The sequence below is a fragment of the Protopterus annectens genome, chromosome 13.part0 (assembly GCF_019279795.1).
Source record: "Protopterus annectens isolate FY-2018-M chromosome 13.part0, PAN1.0, whole genome shotgun sequence".
In the NCBI taxonomy this organism is placed as follows: domain Eukaryota; kingdom Metazoa; phylum Chordata; order Ceratodontiformes; family Protopteridae; genus Protopterus; species Protopterus annectens.
The window spans coordinates 836,952,526-836,980,408 of record NC_056747.1 but is presented as its reverse complement, the minus strand read 5'-3'; the positions used below and the strand labels follow the sequence as shown (position 1 = coordinate 836,980,408).

General features: G+C 42.0%; 1 protein-coding gene across 1 annotated transcript in view; it reads left to right on the top strand.

Annotated features, from left to right (window-relative positions):
- Positions 1–27,883, top strand: part of LOC122787704 — a 507,928-nt gene that overhangs the window by 12,796 nt on the left and 467,249 nt on the right. Inside the window, exon 2 of the mRNA XM_044054557.1 lies at positions 19,443–19,627. Within this exon, the coding sequence (XP_043910492.1) occupies positions 19,513–19,627 (115 nt within the window). The 5' untranslated portion in view covers positions 19,443–19,512. The remainder of the gene's footprint in view (positions 1–19,442; positions 19,628–27,883) is intronic.

The window sequence follows — 27,883 nt, the reverse complement described above, 5'->3', positions numbered from 1 at the left end:
AGCAGCTGAGAGACTGAGGAGTCTACAGGCTGAGGAGAATTAGAAACTGCTCTGCCTGGAAGCCGAGGAAAAGGAGCAGCAGAGGAAGCATGAGAGGGAAATGCTGACTCTTCACCAGAGTCATGGAGGTAATGGAGAAGAGAGTAACTGGACCCCAGAAGCACTAAAGGTCAGTAAATTTTTTTCCACAGTTTAAAGAGGGGGATAATTTTGATAGTTTCATTCATATGTTTGAGAGGGTATGCAAACAGTATAGTGTTGACCAAAGGCTCTGGGTACAGTTCCTGACCCCCTTACTCCATGGTAAAGCTGTAACTGTTTTGTCAAAAATGTCTGATGTTGCATGTTTTGATTATACTGCTGTTAAAAATCACTTGTTAGAATTGTTTAACTTAACACCTGAAACATATAGGAAAAGGTTTTCTGAGCATAGATGTAAGGCAGATGAAAGTGTGTGTGAATATGTTGCTGAACTGAGCACTTATTTCCATAAGTGGGTGAGTGGATGTCAGGTCACCACTTTTGAATGACTGGCAAACCTTTTGGTGAGGGAACAAGCCCTTAGCACTTTGAGGACATGAGGATCTGGTTAGCTGATAGACAATGTGCTACTTCAGATGAGTTGGGGAAGAAGGGAAACCTATACCTGGCAAGCAGGGCAGCCCTGCACAGGAAAGGGACCCCCAGTACTGCTCATGGGTCTAAAGGAACCCATGGTGGGCAGCACAGACTGTCCCAACAGAATCTGCCAGTAGCAGGGAAGCCACTAGTCCAGGTACATGTCCAGGAGCTAGGGTTAAATGTTTTGAATGCAACCAGTGGGGCCATGTGGCATACATGTGTCCACGGAGGCAAGGTGAGGAATAAAAGGTGAGGGAGCCAGTAAGTGGGAAAGACAAAATGCCAATAGTAGGTTGTCTTGGGACAACAAGAGTACCAAACTACCACCAGAGGTTATATCCTATTGTAGTGAATGGCAAAGAGGCTATTGCCAAGAGAGACACAGCCTCTGATATAACCATTTTAAAGCCTTCAATGGTTACAGAGGAGCACTACTTGCCTGGGCAGTCTACTCCAGTCAGGGCTTTAGGAGGATACCATTCCAAATACCTTTGGCTAGGATTCACCTTGACTGGGAGGGGGGAAAAGGAAGCCAGCAAGTAGATGTGTTTGAAGATATACCTGCAGATGTCCTGATAGGGAATGATTTTGATAGTGCAGTACCATGTGCTTGTGCAGTTACATGCAGTCGGGCTTGGAGACAAACAGGTAAGTCTGATACCCTGTGAGAGACCCAGACAGACTGCATACTTGCAGCCAGGACTGGTGAGGTGGTTACTTCAGGGAGGGAGCTACCCTGTAGCAGTGAGACTGAAGGTGAACCACAGCTGTTTGGGGGTACTGATGGTCCCTTGGACAGAGTAACTGCAGAGGTAGAGGTGGGTAGTAGTACCGAGGCTGACAGTGAGGCACCACTGTCAGAACTTGCCAGACTTCCTATGGAAGGGGAGCTGGTAAGGGTTACAAGGAGAGAGTTGAGACAGGCTCAGCTCTCAGACCCTACATTGCAAGGCCTGAGGCAGGTAGCTAGGGAGGCACCTTATTCTCAAGGAAAGGGGGAATCTGTATTCTGGGACAAAGGGTTACTATACAGAGAGTGGACCCCTGAGGGAGAGCTAGAAGGTGAGAGAGTACAGCAGTTGGTAGTGCCTAGAGCCTACCATCTGGCACTTCTAGCCATAGCCCATGATATTCCCTTTGAAGGTCATATGGGCATAAAATGTACAAAGAGGCATATTATGCAGAACTTCTATTGGCCTGGAATTTCCAGAGATGTAACAGGGTACTGCAGGACATGTGAGCAGTGCCAAAAGGTAGGCAAGGCAGGAGACAAAGTGAGAGCTCCTTTGATTACTTTGCCTGTGATTGAGGAACCATTTCAGAGGGTAGCTATGGATATTGTGGGTCCTCTGAGTACCCCAAGTTCCACAGGGAAAAAGTATATTCTAGTGGTAGTGGACTATGCTACACGATACCCTGAGGCAGTGGCTTTGTCCTCCATTGAGGCAAATAAGGTGGCAAATGCATTGTTAGAGATTTTCAGCAGGGTAGGTTTCCCAAAAGAAATACTGACTGACAGAGATGCCAATTTCATGTCAGACCTGCTGGCTTTTCTGTGGAAGTCCTGTGGGGTGAAGCACATGAAGACCACCCCTACCATCCCCAGACTAATGGTCTTGTTAAGAGGTTAAACTCTACAATCAAGTTCATGCTACAGGCATTTGCAGATCAGTTTAAGAGGGAATGGGACAAATATTTGCCCCATCTGTTGTTTGCTTACAGAGAGGTTCCCCAGGAATCCACAGGTTTTTCACCCTTTAAGTTGCTGTATGGGCATAGGGTGAGGGGACCTCTAGATTTAAGTCAAGATGAGTGGGAAGGTGAGTGTGAGTCTCACAAGGAGTCTGTTGTGGCATGCATCCTAAACCTCAGGACAAGGCTCAGGGAACTCATGGGCTTAGCCCAGGAGAACTTGGCAGAAGCCCAACAACACTGGCCAGATTCATTTTCTTTGGATGTGGTGTGGGTTTCAATGCTGTTTCAAAGAATGCAAGTTTCAAGGGCAGAGAAGTTTTAATGCCAAGTCTATTTTCATTGTGAGACAGTATTGCTTTGTTTAGCAGATATCTATTAGTGTTTGTGCATTGTGCTATAAAATGTAAAAATAAAATCCAAATAATCACTGTAGAAGTAAAGCAGCAGTATGTATGCACATGTTAGTGTTTATGGTAAATGGGGCAAAATAGCCAGTTAATGGGACATTGGAATGACTGCAGGGGGACTCTGGTGCTATATTTTGGTTGTCCGTTCTCCAGTTTGTGTTTGAAAGTTGGTATCTCACAATTCCATTGGAGTGGGCGGGGTTACTTAATTATGTATGCAAATTTTACATTAATCAGCATACAGATTTGTACCTATTTTTCATGGGTCTTGTCCAGAATTATGATGTTTCCATGTTGAGAGGTATGTCTAGCTGTCAATACTCCTGAGTTAGTTTCCTTGTCCAGGAACTCTCTTCTGTCTAGGCAATGTGTCTGAATTAATTTATAAAACAGGCTTACATAGTTCTGAGATAAAAAATCAACTAATTTATAAAAATCTTAATTTATAGTGAATCACTTTATGATAGCAACTCTAGTAGTTTAGAATGAAAATGAAATGAATCTGTGTATAATTAGACCTAGCAAATCCTGCTACTCTCCTTGGTGCTGGCTCCTGCTAGATTAGTTTAGCATGACTAAGACTATGGGACAAATTATTTTTTTTCTGTTTTTGCCTTACCATATCTGTTGTCCCCTTTTCTAGACTAATAATTTGTCTATTTTACTTGAATTCCACTGAGTAGATACTATGGCATTTGCCCTTCCCCCATCAATACACTGTGTTACAGCTGTTCCTTACAGCCTATACATGCAAACTGTTAAAAATGAACTTATTTGCAACCTTACTAAAGCTAAAGGTTAAACATATTTTCCCCATTTGCTATACTTAAGCGTTACTTGGAGGTATGGTATTAAATATTGAGTCCTAAATTATATTGCATTTGTGTTTCATATTTAGAACACGCTTAGTTATAAACCTACAAATAAATTATTGAATCATTAATTTCCAGACTGCCTTATTGACTGAAGAGGTCCTGTGGAACCTGGACTGAGGCATAGTAGAATAAGAAGAGGTGTCAAGCAGATAACTGACAAACTGTGACTTTGCAAACTTTTTTTCTGCAGAGCATTCAGTTTCCCTGCTGATAAAAAGACTAGTAGTTACAGTGAGTGCAGTTTGAAAGAAGGCTTTTAGTTTATTTACAGATGTGTCTGGCTTTGACAAGTCACTAAACTAACAGCTTTTTTTTCAAGCACAATGTAAAGAAAGAGGATGACTTTTCAAATTGTGGGTCTTAGGTATGTAGAGTGGCAAAGGCATTAGATCATAGTTGATAGAGTATAGCAGAGTGATTCAGGTAATGAAGACAGAAATGATGGTCAAGGCAAACCTTGCACATTTCATTTGGTAATTAGACAGTGGTTGATGGCAGACGGAACAACATAGCTGTACCAGTCATTAGCTTTTTATACTAGATAGAAGTGAATCAGGGCTCGTTGGCAGATATACCAGGGTAAGGTTAGGAAGCCTAGACCACCAGGACAATTCCACTAACTCCAAGTATCATGGACTGCAGAATGTGTGACACATTTTTTACACAGCATATCATTGTACCAGCAAGTTTAACATCATGCTTCTTGGGGGGGGGGGTTGACTCACAGTTAAGGGAGGTACACAGTACATTTCTTATACATGCTTCCACTGCAGTCCTTTACTTCTTGGTATATCTGGATGCATAAGACACTGGAAACACGTGAAAACTGCACAGTTCCCACCTCTCAGTACATGTTGGGGATGTACCATTCCATATCACCCCTCACTTTTGGAACTTTTGCTAAAAGAACACAAGACTTTCTTCATTGTTGTGCAAGTTGCATGTACAAGGCCACATCCCAGCTTCTTAAAAAATTTCAAATTTACACCAGTAGTTAAGCCTGTCCCTTGCTTCTCTTTCTCATTTCCTCATTTCCTCCTACCACATCACTGACCACCTCTCTCTCAATAACCTCTTGTTCCTCCTTTCAGCACTTTATGTTTCACTTTCAAACATGCATTGTGAGTATTTATACACAGTATGGCTAATATGTCTCAAATAACATCCAGAATCTAGTTACATAAACATGCTATAACAGACTGCTTTATCACAAGCTACACAATATGTTTATAAGATTCAGACTTCCATAAAATACTTTTGATATCACATTCACTGTATCTAAGCTATGTTGCATATTACACCCATTATGACGTACAAACTTATATTCCTGAATACTCACTGTGGAAATTCTTTAAACTTTTACTGTATATTCTTTTATACAACAAGAACTATGTCACTTGCATGTTACTTTCTTTAAGCTCATACTACTGTATTTCTTTTCTATAACATGAACTATGTAGCTTGTATTTAATTTTTTGCAATATATACCCTGGTCATGGCTGAAAAGGGATCAAGGACCAGTCCACCTATCTGGTTAACAAACACAATAAATAACTGAATAATATGTCAGAGCAGTGTAGCAGGAGTTCTCAAGCAAATGCTGATAATTATGACAGGATTTAATTTCTTCAAAGACCGTTTTATGGATACAGTCGTAACTACCCTTCCATTTTTGAAAAAGTCACCTTTCATACTGGAGTCATCATTTTTGGTACAGGTTGCTCTTCTCTGGGATTTCACTTTCCCCATCATACAGCAACATTAGATTTTCTGAGGGATTCAATAAACTCCAGGTAGGTTTAGCACAAAGCCTAGACGGAGTTTGCGTGTTTGCACGGTGAGCTGCAGTGCTAACTTAATATGCATGACATGTACCACATTTAAACATAAATGAGCACTGTTTCATGGGTAGCTACAATGTTGATGAACAGGAAACCATGTATAGCAACACAGACCCAGGCAGTCATGTAAACCTGTTTACCTACGGGTAAAGTAAGTCTGCAAAATTGCGTGGAATGCCACAGTGATTACCAGGGTTATTAATAAAGCAATGTATATATATTTCCAACACATTACATGAAAGTGTATACAGTGCACAGTACTGTGGAAATCTGGGTCTATATTAGAAGCACAAAACTGCTTTTGAGCGAACACATAAAGAGCAGCACATATTCATTCAACCGCATTTAAGCAATTCAATGAATATGTCAAAGAGCAAGGAGGTAGTTGGCCAACTACATGGAGTTGCCCTTTACTTCACTGTAGTGTGATCTCAGAGTCGGTTTAGTTAGGGGTGTGGGGGGGCACAGCCCCCCACCTGATAATGGTTTTTAATTTTAATTTTTTCCGAACAACCATGTGAATTTTTTCACTAGGAAAAAAATTTGATTATGTGGCCATTCGCTATTTACAGGTTTTGCGTATTATGTGTTGACTTTTATGTAGTTGCACATACGCACTTTCCTTATTCTGATATAGACCCAGGAAATCTGTGTCAAACTTACTGACTAAACGTTGTGTTAATGATCAGTATGGGTACATAGACTGCATTATAAATAAATAGTTAGGGAAAGTGTGTATATTGAAAAGGGACACACAGATGAATTGCAGAAATGAACATGGGGAAGAGGACAGGTGAAACGTAGTAATGTGCAGTACATGAGGGCATGTCAGTGAAGACATTGATAGCATGAACACCATTCAAATATCAGCATGATACAGTACATACTGCACAGTTATTGTATATAATGTGACTGTCACACAAACCGTCATATCAATGGAACAGATACTTTGTGATGTAAGCATCCTGACATGAAGAATGGACATAGCATATATCAGGGATGGTGCATACAATAGGCATTATGTGCATATTGTGAAGCTGTGCAAAATGAGTTGCCTGAATATGAATGTAATGTTAGCATATGTCTCAACCAGGACACACAGTAATAGGCAAACAGATAACAGTAGACAGAAGCATGCACAATCATGGACAATATCAGAATATTACTACTAGTAATTCCATATCTTCCACATAACATATGCGATTGTGAGTGATCATAGATGGTTATGCAAGAACACACTTGTACAGCTATTATGATCCATCAGCAATTTCTGAGGGGAATGAAGCACACCTCCCTCAAAATGTAATATTTGCCTGAGGTGTTTGGTGGGACACTGTTATACATGTATTAGAAATAACAAGCAATCCTGGCTAGTTGACAGGTGAGCATGCCACTCTGTCTACTCATAGGTATGTGTTGTCCATTTTGTAATTATCTTGTGTATTTGTGTTAATAATGGAGCTAATCCTCCAATGAGTTTCATTCCTCTATTGTGTCCCCATGGCTATAGCATCATTCCTTTGTGTGTGTTGATACTGTATGCATTGTACCAGTACCACACTTGGATTCAATTATTGTCTACAATTTGCAGTCCTCCTCAAAGCTGGTTGTAGAAAGGATGTGTAAGTCAGTTTTGATGTCTGACACTTACATAATGGACTGGAAAGGCCTACCACAGAGCCTTGAGGTATGGACCTGGTTACTGGACTCTAGACAGAGGTGACTTCACACACTGCAACATATTTCTCTGTCAGATATTGGTTCCAGTTGTCTTATCCATATCAATTGTCTACTCATTTGGTGACATAGGTGTTTAGGGAAACTTGTGACAGTTTCTCTGCAATACCTGACTGGTGTCAAATGCCTCTGGGATGATGTGAGGTATTGCCAGCTATACCAGGAGAAGTAGGTGAGTGGATGTGCAATATATGCCTGCATAGCTAGCTGGAGTTTTGTAAAGAATTATATGTCATTTGTGTATCAAACTGATTTGTACAGTTGCTTGTGTTGAAAAATGTATTTGTAAAGCTGCTTGTGTTAAAATGTATCAACAGTGGGTCCTGCTGGACTGAAAAGAAATAAACCTGTATGTCAGACTCCATTGTAACTCTTGAAATGAGTATATTGCAACAGAGGATACTGGAAGAGAAGAGGTTAATCTCAGTCCAGCTAACTTTGACAGTTTGAAATTAAATAACCTGGTTTAGGCCATAACGATTGTATCTTACAGTTCTGATTGCAGCCAGAGACAAAATGTCTGTGAAAACCAGGACTAGGAATCCTACTGTATTGTCCTTAAGGGTGAACTAATTGCTACCCTGGAAGGGGGGGTTGAAATGGTTTTATAGCTTCCAGATGCTATAACACATCTTAGCAAAACTCTATCCGTGTGTATGGTGACACATATGTGCAAGATTCAGGCTCAGTTTCTAGTAAAGGGGGTAGTGCGGGAACCAGAAGTCCAGTGACTAGATGTATGTGATGTCATTCTGTAATCCAGCACTGAAATTATGTTTTAATATTAGATGAGACTGATGCCTCAGAGAAGTCTGTTTTTGAAACCAAAGAAGGACTACTCGCCTACTTCATCTTCCCTTGCTTTAGTAAGTAACCAGGGAATAGTATTTATTTAGATCAGTCAGGAAAATATAGTGAGATTAGTTAAGTACTGTTTTCTGTATCTGCGTGAATCTATCCATCTGTGTTGTTTTTAATATTTCCTGTGAATGAAACTCTGGTGTTTATTGTAAATAGGTATTTAGTATTTCATGATATTTTATTATTTGTTATTAAATATATTTAAACTTTTCATTGTGGCTGGTCTTTTATAGAATATTTTAACCATTGAGAGTGCTTATATTTATATGGTGACATGAAAGCCTTGCTGCATTGGTCAAACACTACCATTTGTATTAGTATTAATTTCACTCAGTGTAATTGGGTACCCTTGTACGAACCTTAGAGTAGCTGGCTTTGGAGTGTTCTGGTGGCAGTATATACTTTATAGTCTGGGCAGATGGGGCATAGCCTGTAAATCTGTACCAGCCTTTCCCGTGTGTGTGTGTGTGTGTGTGTGTGTGTGTGTGTGTGTGTGTGTGTGTGTGTGTGTGTCAAAATCAATTTTCAAAGAGTGTGTGTGTTAAGTAATTGAAGCAGGGACACAGAGCACTTGTTCACAGAGAGGATGATGGAGGATTTGGCTTGGAACACTCTGCTGAGGACTCAACTGTATAGCTGTGTCAGTGGGTAGTCTTATGTGGGGCCTGGAGAGGGAAACCCAGCCCCAGGACGGAGTGTACTCCCTTTGTGCTCTTAAGGGAAAGTGTGCTTGGTGCAGAGAGCTGTATCTTGAAATACTGTGTGTATCTATTTTTTTGTTCCAAGTGAACATCCCTCTCCAGTGGCAGTGGTGAGGATTGAGGTTCTTTGATTACTGCCCCAAAGGAGGGATGTCACATATTGGTGAATAGTGGTGTGGATATTAATTGAACTTCTGTAGCCTGTAGGTAGTTGTCACTGAAGGCGTGTGTACTCTCAGCAGCCACAAGGTAAACATACAGAGTTTCATTTTCACAACAGTTTTATTTATTTTTTGTTAGTTTAGTTTAGTCAGGGAAAACAGGCAAACATGTCAGTAGAGGATTATGGCAAGCTGACAAAGAACCAGCTGGCCAAGGTGTGCAAAGCCAAAGGACTGATGCATCCCAACCCTGACTAAAGAGGAAATGATTTCAGCCTCAGTCACAGCTATAGGCCAGACCAACTACCATGAAGACAATCTATCTGTCAATGGGGATGTGCAGCCCTAAGAAACAGGACAGTTCATGTTTTCTTCAGAGGACTTAAAAATCCATCTGGAGTTAAAGAGACTTGAAATGGAGGCCAAACAATTGGAATTAGAATTGGCAGAGAGACTGTAGCATTTGGAGGCTGAAGAAAATGAAAAGCAGCATCAACATGAACACACAGACATACATTGCCAACATCCTAGCTGACAGGTTCAGCGCAAACTTCTCCCCCCCTCCCCACCAAAAGGGAAAATATCTATCCCAGCAGAGTGCTCCCCCCCTGACATCTCAGATGCTCAGGTAAGAGCCAACCTCTCCAAAGCAAAAAACACAGCATCAATGAGACCAGACGGTGTCCCGGGCTGCGTCGTACATGAACTCCAAGAAGAGCTAAACCCAAACATAAAACTACTGTTCAGCCTTACTACAGGATATGTGCCCAAAGAGTGGCGTACAGCAACAGTGGTCCCTCTCCATAAAGGTGGTGCCTCAACGGATCCTGGAAACTATCGCCCCATAAGTCTGACTAGCTTGATCTGCAAAGCTATGGAAAGGATCATCATGGACCTCATAAATAAAGATATTGGGGACCTACAGACACTGGATCCTACCCAGTTCGGCTTTGTTAAGGGCAGATCCTGCCTCTTAAACCTGGTTGATTTCTTTGAAACAGTCACCAAGGCCATTGACGAGGGGAAGGTGGTCCACACAGCCTACCTGGACCTCGCAAAAGCCTTCGATACAATACCCACTGGCATTATAGATAAGCTCACCAGCTTAAATATAAACCCCTATGTCACTAGATGGATTGCAAACTGGCTCAAGGACAGAACCCACATGGTTAGAATTGCTGGAGCCATGTCAGACTCCAAACCAGTTACAAGTGGTGTCCCACAAGGCTCAGTCCTGGGACCTCTTGTTCGGTATATATTTCTCGGAGGTACAGGCCAACACAGAAGGACTGCGGCTGACCAAGTTCGCAGATGACTGCAAACTGGGTGCCATAATCGACTCTCCAGCTGACACAAGCATCCTCCAAAAGGGCCTCATAGAAACAGACAACTGGTGCCAGAGCCATGGCCTCAAGCTAAACGCCAAAAGTATATAGTCATCCCTTTGGCAAAACAAAGTGCCCACAAATTACCACATAGGTGGTAATCCATTAAGTACAGAAGAAGTAATTAGGGACCTGGGGACCCAAGTTGATAGCAATCTCTCATTTGACAACCAAGTGGCCAAAGTGGTTAGAAAAACATTTTATATAGCCCACCTAATCATGAAGGGATTCACATCTAGATCAGGGGAGGTCATCGTGCCTCTTTATTCATCCCTCATCAGGCCCATAATTGAGTACAATGCCCCTTTTGGGATGTACCTTACCAGACACCTGCAGCAACTGGAAAGACCCCAAAAGTACCTCACCAAGAGGATCAAAGGGCTCAAACAGATGCCATATGCTGCCCGGTTAAAGAAACTCCAGCTCTACTCAGTGGCATACCGCCTGTTCAGAGGCTATCTGTGCCTGACGTATAAAGCCATGTCCAACCCGTAATTAATGGGCATGCTGCACCTCAGAAAATCCAAATCCCATCGAGCTACACGCTCGAGAGACTTGAACCTCAGCACTGAAATAAATAGGACATGCTGGAGGGACAGATTCATAACCCAGAGGCTCCCTTCACTCTGGAATAAAATCCCAGTCCAGGTTAGGCAGAGTCCCTCATTGACTCTCTTCAAGAGGAATCTTGATGAGTGGATGGGAGATCGTAGGTTTACCCCGGGTATCACTTCTGTGTCACTGTTAGACAGAGGCACAGTATACTAATCTCGAAAAAGGGCATAGCAAAATAAATTTAAAATGGGTGGCGAAAGCCAAACACATTCTGGCTAGGCTTATAAATGCCCTAGGGCAGATAGCCTAGTATGAACCTATGAACATGAGAGGGAGATGCTAACTGTTTGTCAGAGTCATGGAAGTAATTGGGAAGGGAATAACCAAACTCCAGAAATAAAGCAATAAAGGTCAGCAAATTTCTTCCAGTTTTCAGAGTGTGATAATTTTGATAAGTTTATTAATATATTTGAAAGAGTATGTAAACAGCATAATGTTGACCAAGGGCTCTGGGTACAGTTCCTGACCCCCTTACTCCATGGCAAAGCTGTAACTGCTGTTTCTAAATGGTTTGATACTGATTGCTTAAACATGATAAAGTTATACAATGTTTATTGGAATGTTTTAACACCTGAAGTTTACAGAAAAAAAGTTTTTTGAGCATAGATGCAAGGCAGATGAAAGTGTATGTGATTATATTCCTGAGTTAAGCCCTTATTTTCACAAGTGGGTGAGTGGGTGTCAGGTCACCACTTTTGAAAGGCTGGCAGAAATTTTGGTGAGGGAACAAGCCTTTGGCACTTTGCCTGAGGACATGAGAATCTGGTTGGTAGACTGGGAGTGTAACTCTGCAGATGAGCTGGAGAGAAAAGGGGATCTCTACTTAGCAAGCAGGGCATCACTGCACGAGAAATTGACACCCAGTGCTGCACATTGATATAAGGGAACCCATAGTGGGCAGCCTAAACCACCCCAACAGAGTCCACCAGCAACACAAGAAACCCCTAGTTCATGTACACGGCCAGGATGTTTTAAATGTAACCAGTGGGGCCATGTAGCATACCGCTGTCCATAAAGCAAAGTGGGGAACAAAAAGTGGGTAAGCCAGGAAGTGGGAATAACAGTAGGGCAGTGGTAAGTTATCTGGAGACAACAAGGGTACTGAACTATCACCAGAGTTTGTATCCTGCCTTAGTAGATGAAAACAGGCCACTGTTAAGACAGACACAACCTTTAATATAACCATTGTGAAGACTGCATTGGTTAAACAGGAGCAGTGCTTGCTTGGTTAGTCCACTCCAGTCAGAGCTTTAGGAGGGACCCCGTTCCAAATACCTTTGGCCAGGGTTCACCTTGACTGGGAGGGTGGAAAAGGAAGAAAGCAAGTAGGTGTGATTGAGGATATCCCTGCAGATGTCTTGATAGGGAATGATTTTGATAATGCAGTACCTTGTGTGCATGCAGTTACATACAGTCAGGCTTAGATACAGGCATGTGGGTCTGGTAGCCTGGGGAGACCCAGACAGACCCCACACTTGAATCCAGGGCTGGTGAAGTGGCTATTTCAGGGAGGAAGCTACCTTGTAGTAGTGATCCTGAAGGTGAGCCACAGCTACGGGTAGCTACTGATGTTCCCTTGGACAGAGTGACTGCAAGGGCAGAGGTGAGTGGTAGTACCCAGGCTGACAGTGAAGCACTGCTGTCAGAAGATACCAGACTTCCTGTAGAAAGGGGAGCTGGGAAGGGTCACAAAGACAGCGTTGAGACAGGCTCAGCTCTCGAACCATACTATAAGAGGCCTGAGGAAGGTAGCTAAGGAGACACCTGATTCTCAAGGAAAAAGGGAGTCTGTGTACTGGAAACATGGTTACTGTATACAGAGTGGACCCCTGAGGGAAGGCTAGAGGGGGAGGTAATACAGCAGTCAGTACTGCCCAGAGCCTACCATCTGACACTTCTAGCCATAGCCCATGACATTCCTTTTGCAGGTCATATGGGCATAAAGCATACCAAGAGATGTATTATTCAGAACTTGGTCTGGGATTGCAAGGCATGTAACAGGGTACTGCAGGAACTGTGAGCAGTGCCAAAAAGTAGGCAAGACAGGAGACAAGGTCAAAGTGCCTTTGATGCCTTTGCCTGTGATTGAGGAGCCATTTTTGTGGGTGCTTTGAGTACCCCAAGTTCCACAGGGCAGAAGTATATCCCGGTGGTGGTAGATTATGATACTAGATACCCTGAGGTGAAGACTGTGCCCTACATCAAGGCAGAGAAGGTGGCAAATGCTTTGTTAGAGATTTTTGGCAGGTTAGGTTTCCTGAGAGAAATACTGACTGACAGAGGTGCCAATTTTATGTCAGACCTGCTGGCTTGTCTGTGGGAGCACTGTGGGGTGAAGCACCTAAAGACCAACCCCAGACTAATGTTCTTGTGGAGAGATTAAACTCTACACTAAAGACCATGCTGTGGGCATTTGCAGACCAGTTTAAGAGAGAGTAGGTCAAATATTTACCCCATCTGCTGTTTGCTTAAAGAGAGGTACCCCAGGAATCCACAGGGTTTTCATTGTTTAAGTTGCTGATGAGCATCGGGTGAGGGGGCCTTTAGATTTGATTTGTGATGAGTGGGAGGGTGAGTGTGAATTCCACAAGGCATCTGCTGTGAGATATGTCCTAAACCTCAGGACAAGGGTTAGAAACTTATGGGCTTAGCCCAGGAGAAACTGGCAGGAGCCCAACAGCAGGAAAAAGTTCTGTCATGACAAGAATGCTCAAGCCAGAGAGTATACTGTGGGTCAGCAGGTTATGGTGCTCATTCCTGTCAGACACAGTAAGCTGCAAGCAGCTTGAGAGGGACCCTACAAGGTGGTAAGAAAGGTAAGTGATGTTAACTACATGGTGGAACTGCTAGGCAGAAGGCAGGGGCACAAATTGTACCATGTTAACATGATGAAATCTTACCATGATAGGGAGGCCCTTGTCCTGAGTATTTGCAGTGGATTGCAGGAGGAGTCTGAGGGGGATCTATAGCTACATCAAGCCAGCCAGCAAAATGCCAAGTTATTAAGGTGGAGCCTAGGGTTGCAGGCATATGACATGATAGTGCAGCACCATAGTAGGGTCAGCAATACCAATGCAGATGGGTTCTCAAGACAGGGTATGGGTTAATGTATTCTCAGACAGGCTCATTCTTCTCAAGCAACGTTTCTCCAGGGTCATTTGAGAAATTATCTTGAGTCTTCAAAGTGGGAGAGATGTGATGATGTGAGGTATTGCCAGCCATGCCAGGAGAACTAGGGCAATGTATGTGTAACTTATGCCAGCAAAGCTAGCTGGAGTTTTGTAAAGAATTATATGTCATTTGTATATCAAACTGATTTGTACAAGTGTTTGTGTTGAAAAATGTATTTATAAATCTGCTTGTGTTTAAAATGTACCAACAGCAGGTCCTGCTGGACAGAAAATAAATATACCTGTATGTCAGACTCTATTGTAGCTGTTGAAATGAATATATTGTAACAGAGGATACTAGAAGAGAAGAGGTTAATATCAGTCCAGCTAACTTTGAAAGCTTGTCAGAAATTAAATTACCTGGTTTAGGCCATAAAGATTTATCTTACAGTTCTGATTGCAGCCAGAGACAAAATGTCTGTGAAAACCAGGACTAAGAATCCAACTGTGTTGCCCTTAGGGGTGAACTAATTGCTACCATGGAAGGGTGGAAGTTTTTGAAATGGTTTTATAACTTCCAGATGCTATAATACATCTTAGCAAAGCTCTGTCTGTGTGTATGGCAACATATATGTGCATGATTCTGGTTCACTTTCTAGTAAAGGGGGTAGTGTGGGAACTAGAAGTCAGGTGACCAGATGTATGTGATGTCATTCTGTAATCCAGCACTGAAATGATGTTTTAATACTAGATGAGACAGATGTCTCAGAGCAGTCTGTTTTTGAAACAAAGAAGGACCATTCACCTACTTCATCTTGCCTTGCTTTAGTAAGTAACCAGGGAACAGTACTTCTTTAGATCAGTCGGGAAAATATAAAGAGATTAGTTAAGTACTGTTTTTCTGTATCTGTGTGAATCTATCAATCAATGTTATTTTTAATATTTCCTGTGAATGAAACTGAGGCCTTTATTGTAAATAGATATTTAGTATTTTTATGTTCTTTTATTATTTGTTATTAAAAATATTTAAACTTTTAATTGTGGCTGGGCTTTTAGAGAATATATTAACCTTTGACAGTTCTTATATTTATTTGGTGACACTGTGGCCACTCCTGAAAGCCTGGCAACATTGATTAAACACTACCATTTGTATTAGTATTACTTTTACTCAGTATAATTGGGTACCCTTGTAAGAGCCTAAGAGTAACTGGCTTTGGAGTGTTCTGGTGGCAGTATCTAACTTATAGTCTGGGAAGATGGGGCATAGCCTGTAAATCTGTGCCAGCCTTTCCCAGGTAGGTGTGTGTGTGTGTGTGTGTGTGTGTGTGTGTGTGTGTGTGTGTGTGTGTGTGTGTGTGCGTGTGTGCGTGTGTGTGTGTGTGTGTGTGTGTGTGTGTGTGTGTGTGTGTGTGAAAATCAAATCTCAAAGAGTGTGTGTGTTAGGTAATTGAAGCAGGGGCACAGAGCACTGGTTTCACAGAGAGGATGGTGGAGGACTTGGCCTGGAACACTTGGCTGAGGACTCAACTGTATAGCTGTGTCATTGGGGAGTTTTATTTGGGGCCTGGAGAGGGAAACCCTGCCCCAGGACAGAGTGTGCTCCCTTTGTGCTCTTAAGGGAACGTATGCTTGGTGCAGAGAGCTGCATCTTGAAATATTGTGTGTATCTATTTTCGTGTTCCAAGTGAATGTCCCTCACTAGTGTCAGTGGTGAGGACTGAGGCTCCTTGATTTCTGGCCTAGTGGAGGGATATCACAGCCTTGATCAGGTCAACTTACACAGGATGATAGTGTTGTCATCATGTCTGCCTTTGGCAACCCTTTTGAAGCAGCAAACATATGTAACAGACATGTGGTAGCCTGAACAAATCAAATGTGGGTTTAGTGCACAGTCAGGATATTACCTGTGTCTTTTTAGAGAAGGATCATGATGACTCCTTGGCCTACCTCCCAGATGAGGAGTGTCAGGATAGATTTATAACTCCATGCATCAGATGATGGTCCCCCCTGAGTCAGAAGTATGCATATGGCTGTCTGGAGACTGTGTTGATTTATGGATCCAACTGCGTCTAGTAAGTCAGGTTTTAAGTCATGTTATAGGCAACCTGATGTCAGGGCTCATTGCTTCTGTGTTATTAGCCTTAGAGAACACACAGATGTGGTCTCCTCCTGAGAATAAAAACTGAGTAATGTTTGTATACTTTGGCTGATGGTGAGTGTCGACAGGGTGATGACATGTAAGACAACGTGTCAGCTAGGAGACTGTCTATGTCCTCTGGGTGAGTATGTCTGCTGACATCCATCCACAGATCAGTGTGTGGATGTCTGCTGACATCCACACACTGATCTGTGCTTAGTTGTTCCACTTATCATTTCATATGTATTGGAATAAATGATTTGTGACAAGACCTTCATACAGCCTTGGTCTTTCATCACATTCCACATGCTGTTGCACAAATAAACCAATGTCACATACTTATATCACTTGTACAGTATATGGCTATATGTGTTTTACAGGCAGGCTGTGTTTGAGTGGCCCAATGTCATATCAGGACACATTAGAGATCAGTTGTTTGTGGCTCATGCAGAACCTATCCTGACACGAATGCTATTGGTCATGCAATGGTGCTGCTGGCCACCTCAATAATCTTTGGGTTTAGCAACAGAACTGCACATACAATGAATTCCACAAGGTTGCAATTGCATCAAAATGTGTGATACATTAGTTGTGTTTATCACAGCATAACAACCATGTGTATGAGGCAAGATATATGTGAGTATGTAATGAACATGAATTGATATTGATGTCAGTCACAGAACATTTAATGATGGTATGTAGATACATGCACACCTGTGCTGTACTGCAACTCTCACTGTGATGGTGAAATGTGAACTGTGTAGAAGGTTGATCTGCTCCACTACAAAAACACATGTCCTAATACACCACCAATATACATAACAGTGTATCATCCCTTGTCAACAGTTCTCTGGAGGCATATTACTAAAGCTGTTATAGAAGGAGCATGTACTGCAATGGCATCAATGGCTATAAATACATTAGCTCACATCATAGATTGTAAGATCCTTTTGAAGCTGTACTGTACATCCACACCTCAATATAGCACATGTCAATTACAGCAACATTGACATGTCAGTTGCTTATAGGGTCATAGGACATTATTAGACTAATGGCCAATATCATATTAATCCTAGCCATTATTATACCCTGTAAAAATCTGTATATCTATATTATGGAAGATAGCCTATTTTGCATATATGTATTTGTTTGATTGCATTACATCCTGCCATTGTCTATATGGGACATGAGCACCACACCATGACAGAATTAGCAATCTCACATCCAGTCATTTTGAGATAGCTTGCAGAAGCTCATGGAAGGACTCTGCTTCATGATGTGTGTATGCATATTTGATATGAGGACATCCTCCACTCCTCTGCAGGAAGAATGCCATGTGGCCAGTGGGAAAGGGAGGATGGTGGATGCAAGGGGCTATGTGAAATGTTTTCCAAGTGGTAGTGCAATAAAAAAATATTCCAAAGATCTTACAATGGCCATAACATACCACCAATCACACACAACAGTGGATCTGCTCTGATTTGAACAGTACATCTATGTAGGTATAGAATATGAATGCCATGCAATGTCACAGTAGCAACACCACATAAGTCTGACTGTAACACTGTCACTTTACACTTTATGGAGTATGATAGTATCATTGTATGTGAAGAGAACATGTTGGGAGGGATGTAGGACATGGATGTGGAGTCACATCCCTGTCTAAAACTATCTCAAAAGTGATAGGTGTATGTAGAGACATGAAAGGCACCTGCTGTCAGATTAGAACCCCTATATGTGAAGGCAGTTTGCAAACACAGTAGTTAATGTTACTGCCACAGCACACATTTGTCTTGAATATTGTCAGACTGCATGTTATATAGGATGACATCATCACTGTAAGCTACATTGAGATGTTCGGAGTAGTGTTTGACATAGCTGTGGACTCGCATGTCATTCTAAAATTGTCACCATAGTGAGTATAGACTGCACACATACTTGACTGTAGTGAGAATAGAACCCCTACCAACTATTTACAAAGCACAGTACTTAACAAAAGAGCCACAGCAAAAGTCTGGCTTTTATAGTGTCCAACAAAACTTTATAGCTGACGATATCAGCAGTATCTGGTGAGAAGAAGATGGTAACAGCAGTGTCTGCTATGTTGGTGTAAAATGCTCTCTTGAATGTCAACCAAGTGAACAAACACAGAGACATATCAGCTGACTGCGGTGAGGATAGAACTCCTACGTCTACCTATTTACTAAGCATAGTACTTAACACAAGCACCATGGAACAAGTCTGGCTTTTATAATGACCAACACTTTATAACTGATGACATCAGCAGTGACTGGCCAGAAGAAGATGATAATAGCAGCGTCTGACATGCTGGTGTAAAATGCTCTCTCAAATGTTAACCAGGTAGACACACACACATACACACACACACACACACACACACACATCAGTTGACTGCAGTGGGGATAGAACTCCTACCTAGTTAGAAAGCACAGTACGTAGCACAAGCACCACAGAATAAGTCTGGCTTGTATAGTGACTAACAACACTTTATAGCTGATGCCATAAGCAGTGGCTGCTGAGAAGAAGATAATAGCAGTGTCCCACATGCTGGTGTAAAATGGTCTCTCAAATATCACCCAAGTGAATACAAACACACCAGTTGACTGCAGTCAGATTAGAACCCCTACCTAAGTACACTGACTAGAAAACTCAGTATTTAATGCAAGTACTATGGCACAAGTCTGACTTTTATAATGCTACAGGGCAATTAATTGTGGATGACATCACTAGATGTTTGAGGGAAGATGTTCGAGGGCTATCTGAAATGGATGGCTAGTCATGTACAACTGTCAAGATATTAAAGATCTGCATGTTACCACATTGTTTCCAGTGTGTAGGTATAACTTAAAAAACAGCTTTGCAAACTATATGCAAACAGCTGTCCACATTACTACAAGTATTGGAAAATCTGAATTGGTATTGTCAGTATAAAGATGTACATGGTATACGAGAAAGCACTTTTTGTTTATATCTGCAGTGTAGTTGGTATATTTGGGAACAAGTACTGAGAGACCAAGTTTCAAGTGCATGGGTGCAGGTAACACATGACTACAGTGTAAATATATGCTCTGCCCTTAAAAAGTGCCTTCCCTTTGTTTGTGTTTTTACATGTACTTTCATGGGATAAAGACTAAATGGACAGTAAACATAAGTAATACATGCTAATTTGTGCTTTCCATAGCACACTGCCAAACAGCTGGTTTGCATGATATCAAGCCATGGAGGATACAGTGTATCTGTTATGAAATTGTCTACTGTCTGCTTGTTGTCTGCAGGTGTCCTGGAGCTACAGGTGCTGGGGAAGGTTACTAACCATCATACAATGCTACTTAGTGGGTTTCCGTAATGGAAAGCAAAAGATGCAACAATGTATCCTTTTTGAAGTTGAGAATGTCTACATCCTGTCTGCAGCTATACTGCCTGCTTCATATGTGGGCCATTAGTCCAGGTTTGCATGAAGGTAAGCAACATGCAAACATAACCAGCACAGCTAAACTTGTTTTATCTGTGTGAGCATTGTTTCTTAGGTTTCATCCTTAAAATACAAATGTGGGACTTGGACCACGATCTACAGATAGTATATACTGTGTGGATCACCATGTTTAGCAGGTGTGCTATACACACACCTGATTCGTAGGTATAATTTTATGTATAGTTTATCACAGAAGTACATTACATGACATTTATTCTATTTATCTGTTTCCAGTGTTTGTGCTAAGCTGTGTGGTATTAAAATATATATATTTATTAAATAAACAACATTACAAAATAAATGTTAGTACACATGAAAGATTTGTACACAAGTATGAATTTGAACTCTCACACCAATGAACCTAAAAAACACAGTAAGAGTGTCTTATCCCTCTTCGCCACAGAAACAGCTTTGCAGCAGGAATGAAAATCATTGTGCATACAAGCAAGTTCCAAATCATCCACAGCATTAACAAGACATATGGCACCTGTACACTTCTGAGTTGTTTGTACATGTGTTCATTTCAGATGTAGTGCGATGAGTATCACACAGCCATTTATGGCTATTATTTGCAGTAATGCAGCTCTGTCTTATCTTTGTATAGTGTTCATTCTTCTCTTATCTGAGCAGTAATCTGACACATGCAGTCTGTAAGGCATTTTGTATCATTGTCCTTAAACTGTATGAGAATATTAAATTGCAGGACTTCCAAGATGACTGCACATTGAGTAACAGCTTAATTCTACCCCTCCCAGTATGAAAACAGAAACTCAGCTGAGAAGAACAGTAGAATTGTGTTTATGGGTAAATTTCAGTAACTGGCTAGTAAGTGCACTGCCCAGATGCCAAGAAAAAAAGAAATGCAGAGGACCTGAAAGAAAATCAGCAACAAAATGTGAGGACAGAACACTGACTGGGAAAAGTACTGTAGCTGCTTATCAAAAAACATTGCAAGCTCCAGGCACGAATGCCAATAATCTAGAGGAAAGTATACAACATCTGCACACATACTTGATTAAAATAAACAAAACACTGATGGAGTGTATCAACTCAAACAACAAAAGGCTGGAATAATGGAAAAAGCTTTAAACAGATATTCAGATGAGGTTATAAAACTGCAAAAATCAGGCTGGCTCAATATGAGACTGCTCAAGAAGAGATGTTTCAAAAATAATAGAATTAGAGTACTGAGCACGCAGGGAAAACCTGAGATTTTCTGCTTTACCAGAAAAGCTGGAAGGAACAGACTGTAGTAATTTTATGAAAGCACAAATAAACAACTGTACTTGTATTCCACAGTAGGAGTTGTTAATTGAAAGGGCATATTGTGTGTATGCTCCAAACTTGGCTATGAGAAAGCAAACTAGACCTTTAAAGATGTAATCCTACCACCAGAAGAACTTATTTCTGACAAAACTATGGCAGAAGGATAACGTACTAACAGTGGGAGACAGACGACGGTTTGTGGAGAATGATTATTCATTTTACACAAGTAAAAGAGGAGTAAATATATTCCACTATTCATAGAATGTTGAGAAACAGGCATGAAATTTAAATTGCTATAGCTACCTATCTTCAAAATACTCTTCCCTAAAGGGACAGAATAGTTTTTGATGAAGTACATACTAAGGAGGAAATAGAAAACTTTGTCCAACAAAAAGTGAGCATGAAACAGAAGGAAATTCTGCTTCTTGTTCTTCTGGTAATAAAGACCACAGAGAAACTATGCCAGTGAAACCTTTTCCAATGTTTCAATGGAAAATGCTTCAGAAATGGAAAAAAACGTAAGAGTCAACTAGAAGAATTAAGAGTACATTGAAAATGAAGCAGAACAGGATTTGGGAGATGGAGATGAACAGGAATAAAACCAGTAACTTGGAAAATGACAAATGTGGGATTACAAACATTGATTATATTTGTGAACTGACAGAATAAGAAAATCTGGAAATGTTAGACTCTTTTGGACGTTGTTAAACTTGCAGGGGGCTCTAAAGCATATGCCCTACTTCATGGCATTAATGTTCAGAAAAATACTTAGGAGAGAGAGGAAGAGGGGGGAGAAAGTAAACTGTAAGTAAAATAAATGTTTTCCTTAATGGTAACTATTTTTATAGTGCATGATTTTATTTGCATGCTATAAAGTAAAGATGTTATGTAGTCCTATCTCGCCGTAATTCTTGCTGGATGGGTTCAGAGCTGAACCTTGGCTCCGACTTGGCCGATACTAAAGCTCGAGAGCTTTTACTGGCTCAAGGCTATCCCCTATCCCAGGGTGCACCTTGGCAATTCCCCAGATCTCATTTGCCATGAAAGCTTTGAGGTTGTCTTCTTTACTGGCTCGTTGGCTAAGTGGAATTTTTTGATACTTTTGCCTATATTTCTTTTTATTTCTTACTAATACTTTACACTTATTATCTAGAGTGATTGTGTGAGAGCTAGCATCCCCTGTCCCTTTTCTTTAAGGATTGTATGGCCTGTTTAAGTTAGAGGACCATAGTTACCCGTTTAAATTAGAGGGCCTTTACTCTCTGTGTGCTAGTTTTCTTCTTTATAAAAAAAAGTATATATATATATTTATATATCTCTTTATAGTTGGTACTATTATTATCATATTTGTTTCTTTCCTTTCATAAAAACAAAATATCTAAAGATAAAGATAGAGATCACAAGGAACACCCCCTTCTGGCTTTAAAAAGTGTGATAAGTGTTCTCAAAAAATGTCATTAATCGACAGTCACAACAGTTGTGTGTACTGTCTTGGGGAGCCTCATTGGCAAGAACCCTGTACTTTTTGTCATGCGTTCAGCACCAGGGTTCTTAATGAATGTAAAAGAAAACTTATTGACAGAGGTCTGATGAGTAGTTCCTTCCAAGAACAGCTAGAACAAGGTCAGACAGTCTCAAAAAGTCACAAAAGGAAATCTCCATTGCCACCTGCTTCAGAACCGACAAAAACATCAAAACGATGAAGACGAAGAGTTCTGGCTCTGATTCTGCTTCTTCGGTCTCGGTGCCATCTGTTTCATTGGCTCCAAGACAATCATCTGTGTTGAGACATTCACCAATCTTGGAACCAGTTCCACCTATATTAAAATCTCCTATTCTGGAAAGGAGATGTCCATCTAGCTCCACCCGTTCATCCAGGACACTATCTGATAAGGATGTAGAGTGGGTGGTGAAGAGGCTGCACTGTGACCCAGTGCTGGCAAAAATTTTAACTTCTCTGGACCCAAAAGTTTTGGATCTGTCCCATCCTCAGTCTACTGTTCCTCCTCTGACTGCCTCGCTTTTGGAGTCTAATGTTTCGGGTCATATAGTGCTGGAACCCTCGGTTCTGAGAACTCTTCCTTGGAACAGATAACTCTAACTTCATCGGCTCAGTCTGGAACCAAGGGGTCTGGGAGCCGATGCTCTCCGGTCGACTCTGGAAGGGATAGTCACCCCATTTTTTCTTCATATCTGACCCTCCCTCTCAGTGCTTTGGTTCGCATGAGCTCAGCTCCCACGTCCGCTTTGGAGCCTGCTCCTCCTGTTCGGAGTCAACCTTCCATTTCCGCGGAGTGGAGATCTTCTTCAGAGCAGAGTGGTAAGGCTTTCAAGGTGATAGAGATTTGTCAAGTACTAAAGCCCTGCCATTGTACCCGACATCCCTCCAGCAGCCATTAGCAGCCTCTTCTTCCCTGCCTGCCCCTAAGCATAGGGAACCAGAGCCCCTAGGAGCCCCCATAGGAGGTGTCCCCTCTTCTAAAACCTCCCCAGATTACCCCACTGGAGAGGTCCCTAGGAAGAGAGTTTGCAAGAGGAAGTATATTGACTCACCTGAGTCTGTCACTTCTGACACTGATTTGGATGAGTCAGAAGGGTCCCTAAGATCCCCCTCTGAGGATGTCTCTTTTGCAAACATCTTAGAAATCTTTAGAGGGGTGATTGGAAGATCTCTAACCCTACTGAGGAGGAATCCGTGTACCTTGAGGCTTTTGGTTCCTGACCCTCCACCTCCTGGGTGACACCACCATATGACCAACTGTTAGGGGTCATATCACAGAAAGCTTGGACCTCTCCAGACACAGTGGAGCCTGTCCTGAGGAGGCCTAATAAATTTATTACTGCACCAGAAGACAAAACCTTTCTAACCAAGAGAGTACCTGTGAAAGCTATGGTGGTAGCAGCAGCCACAAAGAAGGAGTTATTTGAGACATCCTCAAATATCCATCCTCCTACTAAAGAGTCTAGGATGATGGATAGGTATGGAAAGTGTGCTTTTTCTTCAGCAGCTTTTACCTTACGATCGCTGAACTACCTTCCCATTTTACTAGGCTACAAATGGATCTCCTAAAGGAGTTGGGAGATACCCTTCAGGGTTCAATAGCTTCGGGATCCACTGACAAGGTATTTTTGCAGCTCTCCACCCTTACCTCTATTGCTAACTCCTCCATGAGGCTGATTTCTTACGCAACTGATGGAGCGAGCAGGGCGGCCGCATCAGGGATCTCTCTTAGGAGACATTCCTGGATGCATCTATGCAATTTTACGGAGTCCTTCAAGTCTTCCTTTACCAATGTCCCCTTTAATGGTTCAACTCTTTTTGGACCTCAGGTAAAAGAGACTGACCAGGTGCGAGCAGGAAGGGAAAACCTTATCTGCTGTCGGTGTCTGTTTCTCCCTTCCTTCCAGACCCTATCCCAAGGGTCAAACAGCAGGGAAAATGTGGTTCTGTAAATTCCAAAAAGGTTTCCCTCAAACACAGGGTCAACCCTCCCCTAGAGGCAGAGGGGAGGTTATAATGGAAGGCGCCGCGCTCGTGGCAGAGGGGGTCTGCAACACCAGGATGATAGAGATGCTTTCTCTGATCTACCCTTTCATCGCCCCTGAAGGGTTGCCCAACTGTCCATCTCTGGAGACAGTCAGGGGTTGTCTATCACTGTACCCAAGTGCCTGACTACAAATTTCTCAAGATCGATGGGTACAAAATATAATTTCCAGAGGTTACCTCATTCCTTTTGTTTCCGATCCCCCTACAAATTGGTCTTTACCAGATGTGCCACCCAATCAAATAGACCATGCAACATTAGAGGTTATCTCGTTGCTTCAAAAAAGAGTCATCCAAGAAGTCCCCACAGAGCAAATAGGATCAGGAACTTACAATTCTTTTTAGTTCCAAAAGAGACCGGGGACTGGAGATCAATTCTAGATGTCAGCAAGCTGAACAAGTCTGCAAAAAAAAATCGAAGTTCCGTATGATCACTCTGCGGTCAATTTTTCCGTTTATCATAAAAGACAATTGGATGTGCTCCATAGATCTTCAGGACCTGTGTTACCATATCAAAATGGACAGGCACGCCAGAAGACATTTACGCTTTCAGCTGGGAACCAGTCTTTTTCAATTTTGAACACTGCCCTTTGGCCTCACTTCAGCCCCCAGAGTGTTCACCAAATGTATGGGAGGGGTCATGGCTCATCTGAGACATCAGGAATTCCGGGTGTTTCCGTACTTAGATGACTGGCTCCTCACTGCTACCACCAAGCACCAACTAATCTGAGCCAGGGACGAGACTCTATCCTTGTGCACCAGATTAGGAATTACAGTAAATCTAAAAAAAATCTATCTGATCTCCATCGCAGTGTATTGTCTTCTTAGGCTCAGACCTAGACTCAACCACCATGACAGCAAGACTGACACCAGAAAGGATAGAATCATTGCACAACCAAGTCAGACAGGATAGTTCTTCAAGTTCTAGGTACTATGGCGTCCACCATTCTTTTAGTTCCCCTAGCCCAACTACACATGAGAGTGCTTCAGTGGCTACTATTTGCTCAGTGGTCAATGCATGATCTACCCTTGTCCCACCAAATACTCATTACAAACTCCTGCAAGAAGGATCTAACATGGTAGTTACATACAGATCAGCTTTATCTTGGTCGTCCCCTTGTTCTCCCTCAACAAAATGCAGTCTTGACCACGGACACTTCCCAGATAGGATGGGGGGGGGCATTATCTGGGAATGACGGTCCAAGGTATCTGGTAGGATCACAAGAACCACTTACACATAAATGTTCTGGAGATGAGAGCAGTGCTGTACGTGTTGCAAGAACTTCACAGTTCTCTTCCCACCAGGACAATTGCAATTCAATCATACAGCATGTTTGTAGTGTGGTACATAAACAGGCAAGGGGGAGCCAAGTCTTACCCACTTTGTCAAGAGGCACAAGGAGTATGGAAATGGGCGATGGACTCTCAACGTTTTCTGGTGGCAACGCACATTCCAGGGAAGTCCAATGTGATAGCAGACAAACTGAGTCGAGCAATTCTGATGCCTCATGAGTGGTCACTGAAAACAGAAGTTGCAGAAGAGATTTTCTGCAAATGGGGCCACCCTTGCTGTGATCTATTCACCATGTACATGAACGCCAAATGCAGCAACTACTTTACCCTCATTCCCCATCTGGGGATGTCACCCAGGGACATTCTGGTCCACAGTTGGCCTCCCGGACTTCTTTACACTTTTCCACCCTTTTTCCTCATACCCAAAGTGATTCAGAAAGCAAAACTTTTGAAGAGTACCCTGATCCTCATTGCTCCTTACTGGCCTTGCCAAGTCTGGTTTCCCTTCCTGTGGCCTTATCTCTTCTTGGAGGAACCATCGATTCTGGAACCATCTCCAGACCTCCTGGTTCACCAATCAGGACAGTTCCATCCTACCATCCAAACCCTGAAATTGACAGCATGGCTGCTCCAGTTCTAAGAATAGCCAGGTGTATATCCCTTTCTCCTGCTGTTAAACACATCCTCATTTCTTCTCACAAACCTTCCACCAGAAAATTATTCTCCAACAAATGGAAAAGGTTTTCCATTTGGGTGGCAAAACAAGGCATAGATCCCTACTCAGCTCCCATAGAGTCTATCCTGTCCTTCTTCACATCTATTTTTCAAGAAGGAGCTGCAGCTGCTACTATTAGAGTTCAGTTGACTGTCATCTCACATTATCATTTTGGAAACATGGGAAATTCTATTATGTCCCACTCTTTATGTATAACCTTTTTGAAAGGAGTCCTCCTTCTCAGACCTCTGATCAGGTAACGTCCAGAGCCCTGGGACTTAAACTTAGTTTTGACCTCATTAATTCTTCCACCATTCGAACCATCTTCTTCATCCGACTTGAAATTGATGTCTTGGAAGACACTGTTCTTAGTATCTATAACATCTGCTAGCAGGGTTTCAGAATTGCAAGCTCTGACCATTCGACCACCATATATTATTTTCCATAAGGACAGTTTCTCTAAGAACTAATCCTTCTTTCCTCCCTAAGGTATGCTCAGAACATAATCTAAACACAACTATTGAATTACCAGTATTCTTTCCCAATTAAAGTAATAAATCAGAATACAGACTGCATCAATTAGATGTCCATAGAATTCTCCAATTTTACCTGCACAGGAATAAAGATTTCAGGAAATTGGATCAATTGTTTGTTTCCTTCTCAGAGAAGAACAAAGGCTTGCCCGTTTCCACAGTAACTCTGTCTAAATGGCTTTCAGACTGCATTTAATTTTTTTACAAAAGTGTTGGAAAACAATTGCCTGCTAAGGTAAGAGGCCATTCAACTAGGGCATTATCAGCTTCATATGCCTTCATATCCAAACTTCCAATTGACACCATTTGTGCAGCAGCTACATGGTCATGACTTCATACTTTTGTCACTCATTACAAATTAGATTTGGCCTCCCGGGACAGGTCATCCTTTGGGTCCACTGTACTAAAGAGTCTCTTTGCTTGAGCCACCTGGGATAAAGGTGCTGGGGACACTGTCCCATCCAGCAAGAATAATGGTGAGATAGGACTACATAACATTAAGAAGTTATGTACTTCCCATAACATTTATAGTCCATCTCACCTATATTCTTGCGTCCCACCCTCCTTCCCCCTTCCTGTATCCTGGAGGAACTGGTGGACTATCTATTATGCTGTCTGACCTTGTTATAGTTGCCTGCCCATGTGCCATGGATAGTACAACAAAATCCTTTTGTTTACATGTAAATAGTTATTGATAGTAAAATCACTATTATGTATTTAGTTACTTTCTGGCAAACAAGATATGGGGAATTGCGGTAGTGCACCATGGGATAGGGGATAGCCTTGAGCCAGTAAAAGCTCTTGAGCTTTAGTATCAGCTGAGTCAGAGCCGAGGTTCAGCTCTAAACCCATCCAGCAAGAATGTAAGTGAGATGGACTACAAACATGGAACT